Source organism: Ipomoea triloba, chromosome 9 (assembly GCF_003576645.1).
Source record: "Ipomoea triloba cultivar NCNSP0323 chromosome 9, ASM357664v1".
Lineage (NCBI taxonomy): Eukaryota > Viridiplantae > Streptophyta > Magnoliopsida > Solanales > Convolvulaceae > Ipomoea > Ipomoea triloba.
The window spans coordinates 25,553,199-25,577,647 of NC_044924.1; the positions used below are offsets into that span (position 1 = coordinate 25,553,199).

The 24,449-nt window shown below is 34.5% G+C and overlaps 1 protein-coding gene across 1 annotated transcript; it reads left to right on the forward strand.

Moving 5' to 3' along the window:
• The first annotated feature begins 1,532 nt into the window (after positions 1-1,532).
• Positions 1,533-18,505, forward strand: LOC116029964 (ALBINO3-like protein 2, chloroplastic). Its single transcript, XM_031272020.1, has 14 exons — positions 1,533-2,210; positions 2,457-2,563; positions 2,775-2,902; positions 7,295-7,366; positions 9,943-10,044; positions 11,840-11,896; positions 12,239-12,304; positions 15,769-15,816; positions 16,444-16,620; positions 16,699-16,754; positions 16,847-16,964; positions 17,080-17,169; positions 17,748-17,857; positions 18,088-18,505. Exons 1-14 carry the CDS (start codon positions 1,786-1,788, stop codon positions 18,203-18,205), a joined length of 1,674 nt encoding a protein of 557 aa, XP_031127880.1. The 5' UTR covers positions 1,533-1,785; the 3' UTR covers positions 18,206-18,505.
• Positions 18,506-24,449: the final 5,944 nt, after the last annotated feature.

Below are 24,449 nucleotides of genomic sequence, written 5' to 3' on the forward strand. Positions count from 1 at the left end.
TCAACATGCAACATCAAGCAAGGTAATCCATTAGCTGAACTCATTGTTAAAGCAAAGCTCATCATTTGGGATGAAGCCCCTATGATGCATAAGCATTGTTTTGAAGCATTAGATAGAACAATGAGAGACATATTGAGATTCTCTAATAATACAAGCTCAACAAAGACTTTTGGTGGTAAAACTGTTGTCCTAAGGGGTGATTTCAGACAAATTCTTCCAGTTATTCCCAAAGGCACAAGACAAGACATTGTACAAGCAAGTATAAATTCTTCATATCTGTGGAATAATTGTGAAGTCTTGCATTTAATCAAAAATCTCAGATTGCGTAGTATTACAGCTAAAGAAGAAGTTGAGAAATTAGAAAATTTTGCCAAGTGGATTACTAATTTAGGTGATGGCAAACTTGGTGATAACAGTGATGGGGAATGCAATATAATTATTCCTTTGCAGTTTGTATTGCAAAGCCAAGGAGATCCTATCAAAGAGATTGTTGAGCACACCTTTCCTTCATACGTGACTGGTAACATAGATCCTAAATAACTCAAGAGTCGAGCAATATTGGCACCAACATTAGATGTTGTGGATCACGTGAATGAATACATGAACAATATGAATCAAGTTTCATCGAAGACCTATTTAGGTCGTGATTCTGTTTGCAAGGCTGATACCAATGCTAATATCTTAGCTGAAGTCCACACTACTGAATTTTTAAACAGTTTGAGGTGTTCTGGTGTACCAAACCATTCCATATCATTAAAGGTTGCATCTCCAATAATGCTTTTGAGGAATATTGACCATTCAATGGGTCTTTGTAATGGAACACGATTGATTGTCTCCAAATTAAGGAACCATGTCATTGAAGTCAAGATATTATGTGGAAATCAGGCAGGGACAAATGTCTTGATACCGCGGCTGACATTGACTCCTTCAGATCCAAAACTTCATTTTAAATTTCAAAGAAAGCAATTTCCTATTATGTTGTCTTATGCAATAACAATAAACAAAAGCCAAAGACAAACTTTGTCACAGGTGGGTTATTATTATAGAAACCTGTTTTTAACCATGGACAGTTATATGTGGCAGTTTCGCAAATTAGTAATCCTGATGGGCTAAAAATTTTAATTTGTGATGAAAGCAGAGACTTCTTAAACTGTACTCCAAATGTGGTGTACAAAGAAATTTTTAATAATTTGTAATTGTATTTTTTATTGCATAATAAAACAATTTCTTTTTAATGTCATTTTATATTTAAAGAGTTAAATATGTTTAAACTAACTATTTATTAATGGCCGCACGGGAACAATACTAGTTTATCATTTATTCTTTTCTATATTAGACTATATTTATTTATTTGTGCACGGCAATTATTACTAGTTTAATTTTGCCCTTAGACATTGGTTAATGGCCGTGTATCGCACGATTGTAATACTAGTTCATCATTTACTTTTTTGTGCGTGCAATTATTACTAGTTACTAGTTTAAAATTAAAACCCCTAATTAGCTTGAGCTCCTCCTATTAGCGTTTCACTCGTGGCTCCTGTGGCTGCGTCTCTGCGACCTCAACGGCTCAACCTGCGACCTCAACGGCTCAACCTGCGACCTCACTCTCACCGACGGGCGACGGCGGCGCTACACCGACGGGCGACGGCGGCGTGCAAAATGAACAGCTGTTTTTGTCTGATTTCTTTTGCTTTTATTTATATATATATATAGATAAATGCTGGGAATCCAATTCGTGCCGGATAGTACTTAGTAGAAGATTTTAACTTTTTGCCGAAATTGACAATGCGGAACTTCTTACAACGGAAACTGCTCCGTCGCTCTCCATCCTTGTCAGCCTGCTACTATTCTTCGTACTCCTTTGCACAATCATACGATTCCGATCACTGGCGGCGGCAGCAGCAGCACCATTTTATCCTCCCATTGTCACCGTCGCGATCTGTGTTGTCTTCGCCTGCTAGCGCTCAACAATTTCTAGTGCCTTTCTGTGTTTGTTCCATCTCCCGTTCTTTCTCAACCCGTGAATCTGCCTCCATTGAAGGCGTTCCATGTCAAGACAACGACTTTACGGCGAGTCAGTCTGCTACGCCGGCTGACCTATTTCTTGGCTGCGATGTAGTTGGTGGTGGGAGTGTTGAAGAACCTATTCTTCCAGTTCGCGTTTTGATTTCGTTGCTAGATGGCTACCACGACCTCACGGGGTTCCCATGGTGAGCCTCAAAATGAATTTTTTTTTTGTCAATTTGCTTTAGTTAATAAATTTTGATTATTATTCTCAGATAAGAACTCTTTGAACTATGATTCTGATCTGTCCCTTTCATTACTACCCGAAACTTGATTGGAATGCTTTGGACTTTTGGGAAGTGTTCTAGACTTCTAGCTTTTTCTATCTAGTCTTGTATTTATTTTTAAGCACTATGATATTGCATGAGTGGCATGGATTTTTGATCTCATAGGTGGGCTGTTATTGCTTCTGGAACATTGGCAATGAGGCTTGCACTATTTCCATTTGTAGTGTTGCAACTTCACAAGTTGAAGAGGATTGGAGAGCTACTTCCCAAGTGTGAGGCTTTGTTTCTCAATTATGATGTATGTTCATTGTTTATTATCTTAGAAGGCATACTTTGGTAAAAAAAAAACTTGCAAGTCGAATATTAATTGTTCCTTTTGTGCTTTGTGACTTATTCACTTTACTTAAGTGTTATCTCAATATTCTGGTTAAAAATTGAAACAACCAAGGCATTCACCTTATTTGTTTTTCTACATTGTTCAAGTGCCTCCTCCTTTTCCACCACCTATGTCAGGAAGGACATTCAAAGATCAATTTCAACACTTCAGGAGAGAGAAAAGTGCAGCAGGTGGTCCTTCGCTTTTATGGTTCATTGCATCATTCGCTGTCCAGGTATTCTGTTAGCTTATTTTCATATTTTCTTTTACCTTTGCTTTATATTAATGTTTTTCTCTATGGTGACAGAGTAGTGATCTTGTCATTCGTATGCATTTACTTGAACTGTGAAACTGAGCAATTGATGTGAAAACTAATTAGAAGTAACACATTTGCTTTCATGGCTGCTATTTCAATGTATTTATGGGTTTATAGATTAGCTTCTTGTGATTGCCATGTATTTGTCTACCTAAATCTCTTGTGAAAAATTCTAGGTATATAACATGCATTATATGTATTCAAAATGAAGATGAAATAAGAAAGAAAAAATATAAAAAGTATTCACTGTTGACTAAAAATTCTGTAGTTGTAAATCTGTTATTTTTCAGAATTTTTTGATCATAATGATATTAATTTTGGATGACTACCAGATGAGAAATGGGGGCAAAACAATTTAAGGAGAATTAATAAAAGAGATTTTAAATTATGTTCAAAAGTTTGATTAAAATTCTTTAAAAACCATGAAGTGAAATAGAAAGCAATGAAAAGACAATAACAATGACGGCAAGAGGGTTGATTATATGATGAATTGTAGTTGAGATGTTTTGAAGGTGGCACAAGATGATTTTTGGCACTTATTTTCATTGGATGATATTTATATTTTTGCTTTTCTCTTGAGTTCAACATTCTAATGTACCTTGGTGATATACAAAATTAAGAAAAGAGAAAAAGACTTTTCCAGGTTCCCTAGTTTATGGTTTCTCATATCTCTACTTCTTTTTGAAGTAGATACATTGTTGTAAAAATCGCTAGGCACCTAGTGTTTAGGATTCTCCTAGTAGGTGCCCAATTCTATATTTTTTTTTTTTTAATATATATATATTATATACATTTGGCTCCTAGTTTATTTTATTAGACTTGTAGCATGTATTTCTCTCATAAAATATAAATTTCCAATAGGCAATATCACATAATACTTAAAACACATAATATTCCAATCATAGCACATTAACACATTTAAATGAAACAAACAAAATAAAAAAAATATTGGTCACCTACTTGGTTGATCGCATAAAAGGCTAAAATTCCAGTCTTCCCAATGGTCTAATGGCTCCTAGGCGACTAGTGAAGCTAATTTTAACAACATTGAATAGATATAATACTTTACCAGTTGTCCATATATTATTGTATTCAACCAACCATGTACTGTTTGTGTGCCTTGTTATATAGTTTTTGCAAAGTAAACATCTTATTAAAGGTTACCAAGGGGAGTAAAATCCATATACCAAATAAGCTAAAAAAAGGGATCTAGAAAACTATAAAAGCTTGATACTATCCAAAAGATCTATCAAGGTTATTTTCATTTTGAGGATTTTGGAGAAAAGGCAAAAGAAATAGGTTTCCCCATTTGTTGTTTAAGTTTGGTTCATATCATAGGCTCTGTTGAGACATAATGGAGCATTATCTGGAGCATTATCAGCAGTGGAGCATTATAATATTAGCTAGATAATGTAGTATTAGCTGTGTAGTGGAGTAGTGGAGTATTATTAGGAATAATGGGCAGATTTTCAGGCCCCTTGTCTGATTTCTCCTTAGTATATATATGTGTACCAATGTATGTATGAACACACACTGAAATGAAGGAAACAAGAGAGTTTCAGCTTCTGTATTTAGTTTATTAACAAGAAAGAATCGTCACTTGTTAGAAGTAGCTCGGGCTATTTTATTTCAAATGAGAGTGTCTAAGGTTTTTTGGTCTGATGCGGTTCATACTGCATGTTTTCTTATCAATCGGATGCCTTCGTCTGTCCTTCAAGGTCAAATCCCTTATTCTCTTGTATATCCGACAGAACCCCTTTTTCATCTCCCTCCAAAAATATTTGGGTGTACTTGTTTTGTCCAGGATGTTCGTCCTCAGGTTGGGAAACTTGATCCGAAATCACTTAAGTGTATATTCCTGGGGTACTCACGTACTCAAAAGGGATATAGATGTTATTCACCTGACTTAGGGCGGTATGTAGTGTCAACTGATGTTACTTTCTTTGAAAACATGGTGTTTTCTAGGGGTGTTGGGTCATATGAATGTGAGTCTAATCTAGAAAATGACTTCCTTACATACACGATTACCATACCAACCGAGTCTGTTTCTAGGCCCCTTGTCACACATGTTTATACTCGACGGCCGAGAACTGAAGTGGCATCGCTCGAACCACAAGAGACTACTTCTTCCTCACCAGAATCTTCGTCAAATGATCAGAGTCTTCCCATTGCCCTTCGTAAAGGTAAACGTAGTTGTCAACACCCTATTTCCTCTTTTGTGTCTTATAATCATTTGCCAATGTCATCCCGCACATTTGTATCACGTTTAGATTCTGTGTCAGTTCCAAACACTTTGAGTCAAGCTATAGCTCATGATGGGTGGAGACATGCAATGGAGGAGGAGATGGCTGCTCTTGAGGAAAATCAGACTTGGGATTTGGTACCCCTCCCAGCTGGTAAGACTGCAATTGGTTGCAAGTGGGTTTATGTTGTGAAAATGAACCCTGATGGGTCGGTGGCTAGACTTAAAGCACGTCTAGTAGCAAAGGGGTATGCACAGACGTATGGTGTTGATTATACAGAAACTTTCTCTCCTGTAGCTAAGCTAGCTTCTATTCGCATCTTTATTTCCTTAGCTGCCTCTAATCATTGGCCCCTGTATCAGTTAGATGTCAAAAATGCCTTTTTGCATGGTGATTTGGTTGAGGAAGTTTACATGGAGCAACCTCCTGGGTTTGTTGCTCAGGGGGAGTCTGGGAAGGTTTGTAAATTGAAGAAATCTCTATATGGCTTGAAACAATCTCCACGAGCTTGGTTTGGGAGGTTTAGTAATGTGATTTCTGAGTTTGGCATGCAAAGGAGTATGTGTGATCACACTGTTTTTTTTAAGCATACTAATGTTGGGTGCATTCTCTTGGTTATTTATGTTGATGATATAGTGATCACAGGTAGTGATGCAGGAGGAATTGAAGCTCTTAAATCTTTCCTCAAGGAAAAGTTTCACACGAAAGATTTGGGAGTGTTGAAGTATTTTCTAGGGATTGAAGTTGCTCGTTCTCGAAAAGGAATATTTCTGTCCCAAAGGAAGTATGTGCTGGATTTGCTTAAAGATACTGGATTGATAGGATCAAAACCATGTGAGACACCTATGGAACAAGGTGTTAGACTTGCAGATGGTGAGGGAGAAACCCTTGATTCTCCTGAGAGATATAGAAGGTTGGTGGGGAAATTGAACTATCTCACCATTACGCGCCCAGATATTGCTTTTCCAGTAAGTGTGGTAAGTCAATTCATGCAAGCACCAACCCAAACTCATTGGGAGGCAGCAGTTCGAATTGTAAAATATCTCAAGAATGCGCCCGGGAAAGGTATTCTATATGCTGATCATGGACACAAGAGTGTTGAGGCTTTTTCTGATGCAGATTGGGCAGGTTCTTTGAATGACAGGAGATCAACGACATGATATTGTGTGTTTGTAGGAGGTAATTTGGTCTCCTGGAAGAGCAAGAAACAAACTGTTGTGGCTCGGTCCAGTGCAGAATCTGAATATAGGGTGATGGCTCACGTGACATGTGAGATAATTTGGGTACACAATATTTTGAAGGAGATTGGTGTGGAGGTAATCAAACCCATACGTCTATGGTGTGATAACCAAGTAGCTATACACATTTCAAATAATCCGGTGTTTCATGAACGGACCAAACATATTGAGGTGGATTGTCATTTTGTGCGTGAAAAAGTTCAACAAGGATTACTTTCTATGGCTCATGTTCGTAGTGGCGATCAACTAGCTGATTTGTTCACCAAAGGACTCAACAGGGACAGGATTGAATATATATGTAACAAGCTGGGCATGATTGATATCTATGCTCCAGCTTGAGGGGGAGTGTTGAGACATAATGGAGCATTATCTGGAGCATTATCAGCAGTGGAGCATTATAATATTAGCTAGATAATGTAGTATTAGCTGTGTAGTGGAGTAGTGGAGTATTATTAGGAATAATGGGCAGATTTTCAGGCCCCTTGTCTGATTTCTCCTTAGTATATATATGTGTACCAATGTATGTATGAACACACACTGAAATGAAGGAAACAAGAGAGTTTCAGCTACTGTATTTAGTTTATTAACAGGCTCTAACTGTTTTTATCTAATTAAATGTAGTCAATTTGCTAGACTTATTTGACTACTTGTATAGTATTTCTCAGTGAGGTTGTTAAGGACTTAATTGAAAATTGCAATTACGTCAAACCTTTGGCATTGCAATTGCATGCCCACTTAATTTTTTTTGATTGAAGGGTTGTAACCTTTGGCATTGCAATTGCATGCCCACTTTATAGTCATCATGTTTTTGGTCTTCTGTTATTTTTCAGGTGCCTTGCTTCCTCTTGTGGCTTACAACTATAAGGAGAATGTCACTTGATCATCATGATGGGTTTGATTGGGTGAGGCACTTATGTTTGATACATTTCTAAAGTAGATCTATTAAATAGGATTGTTGTTTATATTCAATTGCTTTTTGCTTGTTGCATTCTATATTCTTAATTGTTCCATCTTTATTGTAGAAGCTATATTTTATGTGGTGAAGTTTTCTTGGAACTTTACATGCTACCCTTTGAGCAACAGATTTGTATTCAGCCAAAGCCGATTATAGCTAATAATTTTTGGCATTCTTCCCTTCTAAGAGAAGGTATTATTTATAGTCTATAAAAAAAAGTTAAAAAGGCAATTACTTGATCAAGGATAATCAATTAGTGTTTAATACCTTGATTTTAGCTCCCCAAAATTATGTGATTTGGATTCTTGGATTATTTCCCTATCATTGCCCGTTGCCGCCCCTAGAATATTAGCCTTGTCCACAAGGCTAGAGGAAGTTTTCAGTTGCCTCTAGTGCCTCCAACTTTGTCCTCATCTTCTGCCGCACTTTCCTTAAAGACTTGTTTGGATACTTGTGCATCAGGTTATGCAATTGTTTACATCTCAAGCAAAGACCTTTAGCGTGCAAGTGTAGATACTCCTAGTGTGAGTACTGGTGGCTTAACTGTAGATTAGTGGGTGGTTGTTTGAGGTTGAAAAGTTGTGGCACTTTTACCCATATCGTGAAACTTGTAGTGGGTAGCTTCTTGTTTGGGGTGGGAGATCATGATGTTGGTGGGATTAAAGCTATCCACATGTGCTTGGCTTACAAGCCTAGGGGTCCAACAAATTCCTATCCTAGGATATCTTCTAAATGCTCCATCAACCATTGTAGTACACACTCCAATTCCTAAGTTGTGGTCCACTTTCTAAATGCTCCATCAGCCATTGTTATGTACACAATCCAATTCTCTTTCTATTGCTCAAGCGACTTTCATGACTAATCACAAATCCAACACGTTATTCCAACGGAGACACACATGAATTTCTTCGTTTAGCAAATGAGGTATAGTCCCAATTGAATATGCAGTGCTAGGTCAAGAATTTGTGTTGCTTGTGCTTGAAACTCATTTGTAAAATCATCCACTAATCTCACTTAATCAAGGGTTGCTATTATAGAAGGCGCTAAGTGCTATTATAGAAGGCGCTAAGTGCTCATTGGGTGACATATGGGTGCTCTATGTCTTAGAGCGCATAGGACAAGCAAAAAATAATTTTATTTTTGCCTTATATATTTGGCTTTAATTGAGTGAGACTCAACTCTAATCCCTAAACCTATGGTCTCCTAGTCTCCACTGTCATCTCCCTTGTGTCTTTGGTCTTTGCTATCAAAAATGAAAAGATGAAAAGCCAAAAGTGATTAGCTTAGTTTGGTGATCTTTGATAGCAACCGGCAAACAGCAAAGGAGAAGCGTGAACAGGCTAAAGCTAGTGGCAACTGGTGGCTCCGATCTCCTAGGCGATGAAGGACAACTGAAGAGCTTGGGTCTTTCGTCGTTGTGAGCTTGCGGCGGTCAACTGACTCTGAGGAACTGCGGTGGTCGTTGAAGGCTGTGATTTGAAGGTTTTTCACATTTTTTTGACTTGTTTGATTTTTGACTCGGTGGAACTACCTTGATCTTCGTTTTTTGGCTACTCCCCGATTTAGGGTTGTTTCGCTCAAAACTACATCGTCTTGAGCAAAACAACCCTAAATTTATTAAAAATAAATAAATTAAAAGGTCGAGTGGGAGAAAAGACAATATAGGAGATACAAATTGTACTGCTTAGCAAGAATATATCCTGCTAGGCTGCCCTCAGCTAAAGCTGATTACTACTAATAATTTTCTGCATATTCCTTTCTAAGAGGTGTTATTTATGGTCTATAAAAATATAAATCAGAGATAATTACTTAATCAAGGTATTAATTCCTTGATTTTAGCTTCCTAAAATCATCTAATTTGCATCCTTAATCAGTTTCCTATTAGATTACTCCTGTAGTTTTCCAGAATTCTGAAGCTTTCTATTTCAAACTGATATTGAAGAATCTTGGTTCTTGGATCTAACAGAAAATACTTGTTATAGAGAAGTCCTTCTAGATCTATTGGAATGGAAGGACCTACCCTGATTAGAATTTTGACACCCTATCAGATTCTGTCAGAACTCTAGTTTGCTTGTAATTTTGTGAAAGGGAAACTCTAGTTTGCTTGTAATTTTAAGGGATTGTAGCTTGCCAAACTTGAAAAACCACAAATGAAAGGCATGAGATAATTTGGCCAAGCATTTATGTACATTTAAGTTTTAGCTTTCTTCCACAAATACATTACTTGAAGTTGGAGCTTCCAAATTGCTTTGTGGCGGCCTCCTAACAATTGGCAAAGTGACAACTGTATGTTCGCCTGGGTAGGATTGGTACTTGGTCTTTTTCCAAGATTATGGACTAATGTTTTGATATGAGATTACGAGAGTTGATTTTTAGGTTACTTTTGGTTCGATGTTCTCGAGTGCTCTTTATTTTGGTTTAGGATATTAGCTGACATTTTGAGCTTTTGGTTTGGTAATGATTTTTTGTTTTAAATAAATTTATTGTTTAATTTAATAAATTTTCACATATTTATGTGTACAGGGAGGAACACTATGGTTTCAGAATTTGACAGAAGTCCCAAATGGTACCTTAGGCCCCATATTTCCCTTATTGATTGCTGGCCTGCATTTTGTTAATGTTCAGGTATTTCTTTTTAGCAGCTTATCCTACTCAATGTCCAAAACAATATTTTAGAAACTGATTCTAGGATGTGATGGGTAGATAAGTATTTCATCCCAAAACTATTGTCCTCTTTGACTGATTACACAAACTTAGGAGAGTATATTTAATGTATTCTTTACATATTATATTTTCATTTTTGCCCATAATAATAATTAATAAATGCCTGTAAATTTGTTTTCCTATTGTTCTCATAAAGGTAGGGTTATTTGGGCAATGAAGTTTTAAATATTGTTTATTTATCAAACTGGACTATTTTTTGCGTCATCCCAATGTAGTAATGATGAGAATTTTTTAGGGATAGAGGGATGAGATTTATTTTTTGAATAACCTTTTCCTAGGAGTATAGTGGGGGTTAGATACATTTTCAAAGTTGAAATAACCTAGGAAAGTTATTATAAAATGGGTGTGCTAGATGTAATATATATATATATATATATATAGGGTGATGTTCCTATGAGAACCAATCTAATCTGGTGCATTAAAAAATAGATCTATGGATGAGATTAATTGGGAGAATTAAAAACGTGCGTGTGCATATGGAGCATTATTTTGTGTGCATATTAAGCATGTGTTGTGTGCAACATAGGGACATGCTTAATATGTACACATCATAATGCTCCATATGAAATGCGCGTTTTTAATTCCTCTAATTAATCTCATCCATAGATCTATCTTTTAATGCACCAGATTAGATTGGTTCTCATGGACTCATGGAGAGGTTTGTTCTCGTGTGATCTCTAATACACACACACACACACATGCACACTCATTTGAGAATTAGAGCCAAGTAGAAAAGTGAGAACTAGGGGTGTAATTGAGTTGACCCGAGCCCGAATAGTCAAAACTTGAAACTCAGCTCAATATGAAAAATCGGAGCTCAAACTTGGCTCGAGCTTGACTAAGCTTTAATTTTTTGTGGTTGAGCACGATTGGACTCGAGTTCGAGCTATCTGAGCTTTTAGCTCGAATATGCTAACTAAAGTTTTTATTTTTATTTTTCTATTTTCTAATATAATAATAACAATAACAACAAACTGGCTATTACATTTTTATTATAGCCATTTTATAACATAGTCATATACACATAGATATACATATAAATTAGTTAAATTTGTAATATTATATTTATAATAGGTACGTAGTATAAAATATATAGAAAATAAAAAAGCTCAATTAGTCATGTGAGTTGCTTGAGCCGAGTATTAACTATTAAGGAGCTCAAATTTATCTTGACTTGCTACTTGAACTACTTGAGTTCAAGCTCGTTCGACAGTAACCGGATCGAAATATTTATCGAATAAAGCTCGAGTAGCTTGTTTCATTTACACCCCTACCGAGAACTCATCTTAGTCATTGATATGGGAAAATCAACGGCTTTCAAGCAAGTGAAAACATGCGGTGTCAATTTGGTTATTATTACAAACTTTGAGTGCACTGAGCAAAACTCAAAAATGCACTGTAAAAGTGCAACTGTTTAAGTGTACTTTTGCATATAATTGAGTGCGCTTTGTAGTTCCGCTTGGTGCACTTTTAGAGCCGTAGTTTGAGTGCACTTTTATGTATCAGTGGATGCACTTTGTAGTGTTCTGCAGTGCATGTTTGCACTTGAGCACCAGTTTTTATTTGGTCTGTCTCCTGTATATATATATGTGTGTGTGTTTGTGTCTGTGTGTGTGTATATATATATATGTATGTATGTAATATTGCTTGTTTGCTTGTTTTGGTTTATCTGCTAATTCAGTCAACATTTCTTCAGGTTTCCTTTCAGAAGATGTTCACTAGGACGGAGGGCACTTTTGCTTCATTAGCCAAGGTCAGCATACAAAATTGTTTGTTTATATGCATGCATAATGCATCCTCTAGCTACACATGCAAGTTGTGCAACTCTAGTGATATTTTTTTGAATGGTGGGGAGGGGAGGTGGTATCCTTAGCTCTAGTGATTTTATTCCAGTATAATGATCAATAAGTCAATAACAATCTACTACATTTCAGTTATTTACTTATTTATGTAAATTTTAAATGTTACCCAAGAAAACTGTACACAAATTCAATTCTAGAGATTTCACTATGCATAGAAAACTCAAGATATATCTATCATTCTTTATTATGACAATGATTTGATGACATGCTGACAAATGACTACTTTGACACAGTACTACAAGCTATATCTGGAAATTTTGACCCTACCAATATTGTTCATTTCATTCAATTTGCCCCAGGTATCTAAACAGTCTCTCATCTCTAATTGTCTACACTTCTCTTTTTTTAGTAGCAATATGTTTTTCTCAAACCTAAGAAGCTCCCACATAATGCAAATGGTTGATAATGAAAATGATTGAAGGCTTTAATAATTCAATCAGTACTAAATTTGTTCAGCAAGATTAGAGAGTTTGATCTCCTTGTTAGAGGTGACAATGGCCATCTCTTCTTTGCTGGCCCTTGTCAATCTTTTCCTCAAACTGTCACATGGTCATGTTTCACTCTAGGTAGAATCAATCAAGGAATCACCTTTCCACTGCACTAGGTACTTTATTCTATGACTTTTCTTCCATTTGCCCTTAATTTGATAGTCTAAAATTTTCTCCACGACCTTCTCAAACTGTTTCCGCACCACGAGAAGAGCTTGCTTCACTTGCTATATTCAACTAATTCAAGTATTCAACTCATTTTGGTTGAAAATTTTGAGAAAATTGACATGGAAAGTAAGATGAACTTTAACCACTTAGGTTGCTTCTATCAATATGTCACTTGCCTACCTTACTCACAACCTCAAACAGACCATTATATCTCAAAACTAGGCCTTGGTGCATAGTCTTGCTAAACTTTCTTCCAAATAGAAGGATTCAACTTCAATCTCCCAATTCCCAAGGTCTCCTACTTTGGACTATGCATCATGTCTCCCCTGATTTGTTTACTTCATCTCCTATTGTGCTACAAGACTATTTCTTGCCTTAGAAAATAGAAATTAACTGATTATGTAATCAATACTTGATGCTCCTTCCTTATTTTACATAATGGTAATAGATTATAAATAGGGACCATCTCTTAGAAGAGAGGACATCTAGTGGAATTGGAACAATTAGCTCTAAGTAGCTATGGGCAAGAATTTATTCTTGCTGGTGGGATATTCTTTGAATTCCCTTTCTTCCGTTTGTGTTTTACTTTATAATATCAAAATCTTCCAAATTTCTTGGTTCAAATCCATCATGTCTCTTTACTCCTTTCACAACTTCAGATATTGAGGGTTATTTATGGATTGTCTTGAATATTATAAACCATATAGGTCTGTACTCTAGGGTCATGGCACCAATGCATTCTTCCGTAGCCTTTCAGCTGAATGCATCAACCATTGCATTGTGCTAACCAGGCTGGTGAACTCACTATAAATTCAATCAAAAGAAGTTGGATGCTTCTAGACAAGAAGTGAGTGGGTGTTTCTAGTGGTCTAATTATAGTTTTAGAAAAGAAGTGTTAAAAATCGTTGACTATCATACCAAGAAGTGAGGCAAAAGAAGAATTGGAGAGTCCCAGAGTGGAGTAGACCTTGTGCAATGGAAAAGGATTCTTTGGCACATGCTACTTGGGAACATGATGTTACCTTGTTGCAGTTGTGGGGCATTGGTCTAGCTTGTGTGGGTGCAAGTGTTGGCACGTTCCCTAATGCCTATACTTACATAAGCAATTACAACCCAACTCCCAGGGAAACAAGTGACTAAGCATAATTATGCCACCGAAAAATCCAAACCTGTCAACCTTTGGAATTGCCTCAGTCAAGGTTGAAGTCAAGTTTATCCCTCATAATCATCCATAATTGCTTGAGCATGGCATGCACATCTTACAATTGCTTGGCCGAAGATAAACTTCGTCAACCAACCATTCAACCTCCTAGGTAGTAGGTACCACCACCGCATGTCTTGAAACAATCATGTTATGTGCTTCGCATGCTCAACACTACCTCATCATTGCATGTATTACTCAACTCGCACCATCTTGGTTAGTCACTCGACTACTTGAGCCATGCTTGTTACCTTGTGCCAAAGTTTCTCCCAACACTTAGTACCAACACCTTAGCATAGGGAATGTGCAACACCTTTTTATAAGGTAACCCCTAGCCTTGTGTGGTTGGTAGTTGAAAGGTAAAGAGCTCTGTTCCTTGTGTATTATTATTGTGGATGGATATTCAAAGGTTAGCTAAACTCTTGAAAGCTTCGAGTCCATGCATTAGAAAACTATTGATACCTTCTTGTTAGAACCTCATCCCAAACACTTAACCAAGTGAAATGGTTAATGCTGACTACCTTGTGAGTTGAAGGTAGGCTGCACTGTCCATTTTTGTGAACCTAGCAAGGCATGTTGGAGTGTTCACAATGCAAGCATGAGTGATGGCTGCTGTGGTCATTGGGCCTGTTGATCGTCAATGAGCTTCTTGTTGGGATCATTGACAATTGACATGGCTCCCATTGACACCACATCTAAGCTAAGGGGTTAATGGTTTTTGCTATGAGACTCTATGGGAAAGGGGAACTACATAATATTGTAATAATTCTGCCAAAAACTTGGGAGGCATGCTGGTACCCTATACTCTGGGTCCATCACCTATGTATGCTCAATTGAACTAGATCACTCAACCTATGGTGCCTGTCTGTGCTCTTAGCAACAAAAGGAAGGAATAAGATCATGCTGTGTGGTATGGGGTGCTCAGCTACAAGGAGAGCACTTGCTTGGTGTGTACTTGGGCTTCCCTTGATCCATTCTTTTAGGGATAACAAAGGAACTGGTCTGGTCAATCTGAAGCCAGCTGTGTACATAACAGGAATAGGGCTCTCTAAGGCTGCTAGTATCATATTCCTATTAGAAATAGCTTTCCATTATAAATACCTGATCCGTCAATGTAAGATGGGGCATTCTTACTATAGTGTTACTTTGGAATTTTTAGATGTTTGAGTAAACTGGTGACTAGTGTACTTGTTTAATAGCTGGGGCTAAAACTCATTTATGTTTGTTATTTTGAAATATGTTTAGTAAACAAACTGAGTGTGCAGAGATGGGCTTGTGAACATGCTTGTTTTTCTTTACTTAGAAATTTATTTCAATCCGTCTTCAAAAAATTGAATTCTTTACATTCACTTACAGTTTGTTGTATAGAGAAATACATGGAAACTGGCTCCTTTTCCTAGATGGTGTTGCAATTCTAGTGATCTGGATACATTTGTTCACTGGATAAATGTATTGTAGTATCAACTTCTAGTTTGCTTGGATAGTTGATATTTATAGTGAATGTAGAATCAACATCTAATGTGTGTGGATTGAAGTAACAGTAAAATAACAACATTCAAGATTCCAAGACATTCTTTTACAAATGGCGTAGACGCATTTGAATCCTCTGTAATGTTTGCCAGTTGGCTTTAATGAAGGCTTATATTTGCCTATTATATAATGAGACAACATCTTCCCATGAGACTGTGAGACAACGTGAATGCAGTCTACTTTACGAATGCACACACACTAAACTATGTGCACTCATGTAAGTCATGTTGGGCTAAGTGCACACTGTCTAGACTGTGTGCATTTGCGTAGTAAACTGTGCGTATTCACGTTGTGTCTCACAGTCTCACGGGAAGTTATGTTTTCTTTTTAATATTTACCCATTTTAAGTGTACTTACACTTGCTTTCTCATTGCAGGGGAGTTTAGTGTATTGGCTTTCCAATAGTTCATTAAGTCTCCTTCAGGTATCTCTAGATCATATGGAGAGAAGTGCTGCTTAAAAGTTCAAAAGAATTGGCAAAATGTTTTATTGCACTGCGATTTTTTCCTCATCCGTATATTCATGGACTTGTTGATAATTTGATATGTTATATGCAAAATCCATATCATGAAATTCAACAAAATTTTATGCTTTCTGTCAGCTTATCACTAACCTCCTTTATCTGGGCATGAAACTTGTGAAATTTCGAAACTTAGTTATAACTGAACTTTTTTTTTTTTTAATAATTATTTTTATAAATCTTTTCACTTAGTTATAACTGAACAAAATTACGAAACTTAGTTATAACTGAACTTTTTTTTTTTTTTGCAATGTTGACATTTTTCGCTTCTATGCTATACGCGTCTCGAGTAGTAAAGATGCCTTTTGTCATTTACTAAAGACGCAAATAACTCATTTTTATTACTGAAATGGTCCCTCGACTATTGCGAAACTTAGTTATAACTTATCACTAACCTTCTTTATCTGGGCATGAAACTTGTGAAATTACGAAACTTAGTTATAACTGAACTTTTTTTTTTTTTTTTTTTTTTTTTTTTTAATAATTATTTTTATAATTCTTTTTAATAATTATTTGCATTGTGATGAACAGCAAATTTCTTTAAAGCATCCAGTCATTCGCAAGAAATTGGAGCTACCTGATAGGGATATTTCTGGATTCGTTGCAAAACAGAAAGAGTTAGACAGCTCTGAGGAAGTGGAAATAAATACTTCAAGAGAGTCGCGGAAGATAGCAGCCCAAAATCTGTCAGCCAAAGAACTTGTTAATGTAACTAGCCTCTTCTCTGTCATGCTCTGTCAAATTTTATTGATATTTTTATCATTTTATGATTGGAAAGTTCTGCAGGTTTCTATCAAATTCTTAGCTAAAGGCCAGAAAGATATAGCTCTTAGACTACTGCGGTAACTTCTACTTCAAAGATTAGTTGACTTTTATTTTGTTATTTGATTCCACATTTTGGTGGTTTTAATCCATTTGCGACCATAAAATCCAGACTTGCTCTCGACAAGGATCCTGATCATGCAAGAGCTCTTATTCTTTTGGGGCAGACACAATTGCAAAATGGTTTCTTATCAGAAGCTACCAAAAACTTCGAGTGTTGTATTTCCAAGGTTTGGAATTGAATGTCTTCTGTTTAGGCTTATCTTTAATAGTTGGGCAATATTACTGTTCAGTTACTGCTGCTAATTGAACTTAATTGCGAATTTTTCTTTGAATTGTATTCAGCTACTCCTAAATGGGCATCCAACAGAAGTTGAGGATGTTGATAATTTGATTCTATCATCAGCATGGGCTGGTGTAGCTTGTATACGGCAGGTAATGATGCTTCTAGAGTCATTCTATCATTGGGTTAAAAGTACGAACTGGCTATTGAAATATCTGCTAATTTTGTTACTGTCCCATTAGAGAGACATGGGGAATACCATGTTCTGGTCAAGAATATATGCTGGAAGGTTTTCATGCTTCATTTACATTGTTTTAGAGCATTGAGTTTAGAGTTGTAGTATAATTTCCTAATGGTTAGAGTCCCACATTGAAAAAATAAGAGAGAATCATATGAGTTTGTAAGGCCATGGGTTAGACTAGCTAATTAACTGGATTCAGTCTTTTAGTGTGGTTTGGCTCATGTGCCCTCAGTTTACTGACCTTGGCCCAATCTTAGATTCTAACATGGTATTAGAGCCTAGTTGGTCCACTTTGTGTTCATCCGGCGTTCAAGTTCAGACTAGCTAATTGATTGGATTAAATCTTTTAGTGTGGTTTGACCTGTGCATTAGCTCAATTGAGAATCTTAGATTCTAACACAGTAACACCTATCATCACAATGAACTACACAAGAACCTCTTGAATTACCAGCTGGGTTTGTTTTTCTGACTTATTCTTTCTTTGGGTAGGGGAAGTATGACGAGGGTATTGTGCACCTAGAGCGAGTAGCTGTGATGAAGGAGCCCGAGGATCCAAAGACAAAAGCGCATTACTATGAGGCTTTGATATTGTTCTCAAGGTATAATTAGATTAACTACTGAAGAGCATTTTGATACGCGGTCTTATATTTTCTTTGATTCATGACTTTCCTCCAAATCACCTCGATGGCCTGGTCTTTGAAAAAGTAGTAATTACTTGTTAAATCTATAAGTGGAAACTGGGTTCCTAATGTGTAGAAAGCAACTAATTTTGTTAAGTGGATCCCAAGACGTAACAACTGAACTGATAGTGTGGTATCGTGATTTTCAGTGCTTTATACAATGTGGGCCGGAAAGCTGAAGCTGCCAAGTATTTGCGCATAGTTGTTGCTTATGATCCTTCTTATAGAGAATTACTGGAACAATGTGAAAATGACGACAACACTTGAGAGCATTCTCAAAGAAGTGGTGAAAATGAATCTATCAACAGTTGGAGAGCAGATTAGTTTGGCTTCTGAAACCATTTAGGAGAGATCTAATTTCATACATCTATAGATTACTGGGGACATTTTTTGTTTTTGTTTTTATTTTCATGTAATAAGCCATTCTTGGTGGGGAGAAATTTTGGGTCACTTTATATACACAATCATATCATACATTCATGCATACATTAGTGTTGTAACTAGAAGCCACAAGGATTGCACTCTGGAAAATTATACTATGGATCAGGGTTCACATTGCATTGTGAATTGTGTCTGCATTTAACATATTATGTGTTTGTAAATAAATTGAAGACAAATAATATGCTAATTGATGTGTTTATAATTTTAATATGTTATGTGCTTGGAAGCATATTATATATTAACACATATAATTTTTAAATTAGGATTTACTACGTACAATATAAGGTGAACCTTAGTCTATAGTATAACAATTGTTGTGCTTTTACGTGGCAACAATTTTTAAATTGCTTTTAATAATATTAATAAAATAGGTACGAAGAATTAGAAAATAAGATTAGAATTAAATCACACATTAAGCAAAAATAAAAAGAATTATAAAGAAAATAGAATTTGATTAATAAATTAAATAATATAGACGGTTGTTTTTGAGTTAATTATTGTATCATTTTTATCCGTGCCTAAATAACAGGTTGTTTTTGAGTTAATTATTGTATCATTTTTATCCGTGCTTAAATAACAGTACCTTGCATCATATGAATTTAGAAAGTGAAAAGAAAAAAGAAAATGATTTTTTTTTTTTTTGAAAACAAAAAGAATATGATTTACAAATTTAAAAATGTAGAATATGTTGTTTTTGAGTAAATTGTTGTATCGCTATTATTCGAAGTACAATCGATAATACCATACAATATATGGATAATAAAATGATGAGATAAGATGAGAAATTAAAGTCTCTAAAGAATGAAAATGTTTATAATAATAATTTTTTTTTAAGTACTACTGATTTTGTTACAATATCATATCACCCCCACTGAGACTCGAACCCATGGTATTTCATATGAGAAAGTCACTTCGTGCCACTAGCTAGAGTCTAGGCCACAAGGTTATTAATAGATTTTAATTTGATAATGCAATATCTTAACATTTAAAAACATTAGACTGTAAAGTCAAAAGAACATTATGTGCTCATATATCTAAAAACATAATAAATGTGAATGAAGGTTATACCCCTCATTTATGTCTGTTTTTTCCGTTAAGTTTTTTTTGTACATTATGCTATAAAAGTTGTACTACATAATATTTTGGACAAATATACCCCTACCGTTATAACTTCCGTTATCTTTTCCACTATTATTACTATGCACATGCATCCACCATATATTTTCTTATCTTCTTCAATAATAATAATAAGGGTCACACTTGTGTGAGACCGTCTCACGGATCCTTATTCGTGAGACGGGTCCGGTCCGGTCAAAGCACCATGCAAATGTCATACTTATATGTGCAAATCTTACACTTATATGCTCAAATATAACACTATCAAAAATACAATTTTTGTTACTTATAAGAGAAAAAGTAATACATTTTTATAATAAGTAATGTTGACAAGTGCCTCTCACTTATAAAGGCAAATATAATACTTTTGAGGAAAAATTTAATACTTTTAAATCGAAATGTAAAAGTATTGTATTTTCCCTTAAAAGTATTACATTTACCCTAATAAATAACAAAAATTTTATTCCTGATTAGTATTACATTTGAGCATATAAGTGTTACATTTGCATCTTGACCCGACCCGACCCGACCCGACTCATGGTGAGACGGTCTCACACAAGTTTTTGCCTAATAATAATATATACACATTAAATATTAGAGTTATAGGTTAGTTATGTTTTAAAATATAAATATCCAATTAAAATTTTATTATTGGACACTTATTTTTTGCGCAACGCGCATAAGAAAAACTAGTATATATATATATATATATATATATATATAACAAAGAATGTAACAGTAAAGATTTTTGATCATACGTAAAGTTGGAAGGCAAATACGTAACTAGTCGAGAATCTTGCATTATGGGAATTACAAAAATAACTACCATCTAAGTAGTCCACTTATGTTATCATAATTTGACCTCTTGTACTCGGTATAAAGTAGGTCAATATCTTTTATACTTTGAAGATATTAGATGATATGTTTAACACCGTTTCAATATCTGTTTGTCACTTTGTCTAAGAGAAGCACTTAAATTTAAGAGAAGCACTTAAATCTTGATAACAAGTACACCACAAATGCAATCTTAGGGGGTGTATTCAATCACGACTTTCATGAACTTTTAAATACTTTTATCAACTTTAAAAGTTTGGTGGTATTCAATTTAGACTTTTATAAACTCTTTAAAAGTCTACCTATATTCAATTCAAACTTTTCAAAACTCTTTAAAAGTATATAGATATTCGATTAAGACTTTTATAGAGTTTTTAAAAGTCTACTGGTATTCAAAAAGTTATTGACTTTCACAAACTCTGTTAGAATAGGATTTCTATTGACTTTTTCTTCATTAATATAAATATATGAAATCCAACCCTCCAACCCCAAACTTTTCCCAACATTCCCTACAGACTTTTTTTCCTCTATCTAAACTAGGCAAATTTTTCATCAATTTTACGGTACGTTTCAAATCTTTCATAAATACCAATTTTTTTTTTTTTTATGTTCAAGCAAATTCAACACTCCCCCAAACTTTTCAAGATTCTTCACAATTTTTTTCCCTCTATTTAAACCATAAACTTTTCATTAATTTTACGGTACGTTTCAAACTTTTCATAAATACCATATACTTTGCTACGAAAAATTATTATTTAATGATGTTTAGAGCAAATTGCTGCTCGCAAAAAGAAGAAAGTAATAAAAATAAATAAATTGCTGCTCGCAACAGCAGCAATCTGCTGCGAACAGCAGCAGCTTGCTGCTGTTCGCAGCCTGTTGCAACCAGCAGCAAGTTGCTGCTGGTTGCAACAAACATTTGCAATTTAAAATTTTTATTTAATTTATTTTTATAAAAAAATTATTAATAATATATTAATATAAGTTATAAAATGTTTGTAGGGGTGTATTCAATTTAGATTTTGAACCATCTCTTATATGGAAAAATTAATCTGACAAGCACTTAAACACTTTTGTATCGGTCCGGTGCGAACGAGAATTAGTCTGAGTACGGTACGGGTTGCCCGACAAGAAAAAAAATACATAAACATATGCACATTTCAAACAACAAGGTATAAAATATTTTAAAAGTAAAATCCTTGACAAATCAAAGATTTTCGTTGTGCACTTTTAGTGCACGTACTTTTTGTTAAAAATTTAAAATTATTTAAAAGTTTAATCATCCCATTTCTCTCCAGACTTTTACTTGTCTCTGGGAACAACAAATAACAAATGTTCATAAATTATTATAAATAATAATTTACGTAGCAGGTTCAAATCTTTATTTACAAAAAAATATTTCTTACTATGCATGGAAGATATTTAACAAGCAAGAATTTCCCCACCAATAATGTTCTTTCTAAATCTGGCCAAGTCATTGTATCTCTGTACTCTTGCTATTCTAAGCCTTCAACAGAAACAATTCATAACTTATTCTGTACTGGAGATGCCACATGCTAAGCCAAATTTGTAGTCTTGTTATTAGAGCCTTTGGAATTAAGCTAAGCATTCAAATTTTGGGATTAGACAATGGGTGCGTGTTATATATGTTGCTGGAATCAAAACCCTAAAACTAAACTCCAACCACATTATATTATTGGTGCATGGTAGATTATTTAAGAGTTCTACTACATGTCACTAGTACAAAATGAGTCATTTGCGTCTTTAGTAAATGACAAAAGGCATCTGTACTACTCAAGATGCGTATGGCATAGATGCGAAAAATGTCACCTTTACGTGTTTTTACTGAAAAGACTCGTAAAATTGGATAATAGGCGTCTTTACTAAGTAAAGGCGCCTATTGTACATTATTGGTGGTAGATTATTTTAGAGTTCTAGTACATGCATATTCCTAATTCTTACTCCTGATGTGACAGACACTGATAAATTTTTTTTTTTTTAATAATATGGATCCCAATAAAAGTATCTACATCAAGATTTTGGATGTGAGAATAAAAATGGATAATAGAAAATGGAAGTGGACATAGTACTTTTCATTGCTTAATTTACTTGAATACTAGAAAATGTTTTTTTTGGGAATTGTGGATCTGGTCGCAATAATAGGAAATTTGAATACTTTACTAAAATGATTGGGTGGTAACAAACAATATTGCTTCAAAGTTGTTCTTTTATTTGAAACTTGGGTTGAGGTTGGTTCAACTCTACTTTTTTGAGCTTCAAGTTGACTTGATTCAAGTTTCAAGATGCAAATCAAAGGCTATTTTTGAGAAAAATTTTAAGGGTTCAATTTTTTTTTTAATAAATATATATATAGATAAAATTGTAAATTGTAGTTATATATAGACATATAAAATCTTGATTTGACTTGTAAATTATTCAAATTTGAGCTTGATTTGACAATAAACAAATTGAATTCAAATATTTATCAGTTTGAGTTCAAATAATTCACGAGTAACTTGACACATTTAAACCCTAATTGCAAGACGCAATGGATGACTAGGAGGGAAAATTAGAGATCATCTTGGAATAATTTTATTTCCTTTTGCAAGCATTACAAATAATTATACAGAGTATGTATTAATTGTTATAAATGCATATATTATGTAGACATTATTAGATTAACAGATGTAACGGTCTGTCATTAATCTCATCATTATTGTATCCATTTTTACCTTTGTATTATATATATATATATATATGTGTGTGTGTGTGTGTGTTGACATGTATTAGAATGATTATATTGATTGAATGAAATGATTCACATTGTTTGCGTCCTCTCCTTGTCTTCCATATCTCTTGTCTATTGTTCTAGATTACTTTATCAGTATATTTGTTGATCCAATCTTACAACACACTGGTTAGGAGCTAATAGAAAAGAATATGTACCATTAGGTACTTATCAAGAGACTTTTTGTAAAATAAAGGACATTAAAAATCAAGTATTATCGCGACTTATAGATCGAGTATTTCCTTAAAAGGAATTTTACACACTAATAATTAGTCTACTTTTAAAAAATGTCCAATAATCTCTTGAAGTAGATAAAAGACTATCTAGATAATGAAGATATTTTTGGGACTAGAAGTCCATTACTTCATCGCTAAGTGGAGCACTATCAAAGAATCATAAATTCCATGATCGCATCAGGACTGACATGGTCCTTGCAATGAAACTAATTACTTGCACCACCTAGTGCTCATCCTATAATTGAACATTGGAATAATATTCAAAATATCCTCAAGGTACCTATGATTTATAACGATTTTTGAAATTCATGCATTAATCAATGTGTGTTTTTCTTAGGCCACTTTGATATTAGTTCTTTGTTTTGACCCTCTTGATGTCAATCCCAACTGGTTATGTTTTGCTTTACCTCCATTATCCTATATGAGGATAATAAAGTTTGTCTTATACAAATTTCAAGTGGATATATTTAAAAGGATAATGGATAAGTTATATAATACCATGTACTCTTTTTTTCTCACTAAGTTCTTTTCCATTGAATTTTTCTAGTGTGGTTTTTAACAAGGTATGAGTATGATATAGTAATGTCAATGGGGAACAATTGTTAACAAATACTTAAATAGAAAAATCCCAAAATCTTGAAGATTATAACCTGAAGGCTTATTGTTGTACTCGTTTTCGCTTAACTAAGTTTTTCGTACAAGGTTTTCTTAGTAAGGTTTTTAATGAGGCAACCAGTATAACATGCACTCTTTCCTTCATCTAGGGTTTTTTTTTTTTTTTTTAAATTTTTTTACGAGGCATGTATATATTTTAATATATTACTCATATATCGTGTACTCTTTTCTTGACTAGTTTTTCCCAGCAGGGTTTTTCTAGCGAGTTTTTAACGAGACATGATCACGGTAAAATAATGTCCAAGGGAGAGTGTTATAAATATATATATTAAGTAGACATTATTAGTGTGACGGATGTAACAGCGTATCATTAATCTCATCATTATTGTATCCATTATTACCTTTGTATTTATATATATATATATATATATATATATATATATATATATATATATATATATATATATATATATATATAAAA

Coding starts and splice junctions, on each gene's coding strand:
- LOC116029964 (XM_031272020.1), top strand. CDS start 1,786: ATGCGGAACTTCTTACAACGGAAACTGCTCCGTCGCTCTCCATCCTTG. Junction 11,897..12,238: donor CTTTTGCTTCATTAGCCAAG/GTCAGCATACAA, acceptor ACTTTGACACAG/TACTACAAGCTATATCTGGA. Junction 16,755..16,846: donor ATAGCTCTTAGACTACTGCG/GTAACTTCTACT, acceptor CATAAAATCCAG/ACTTGCTCTCGACAAGGATC.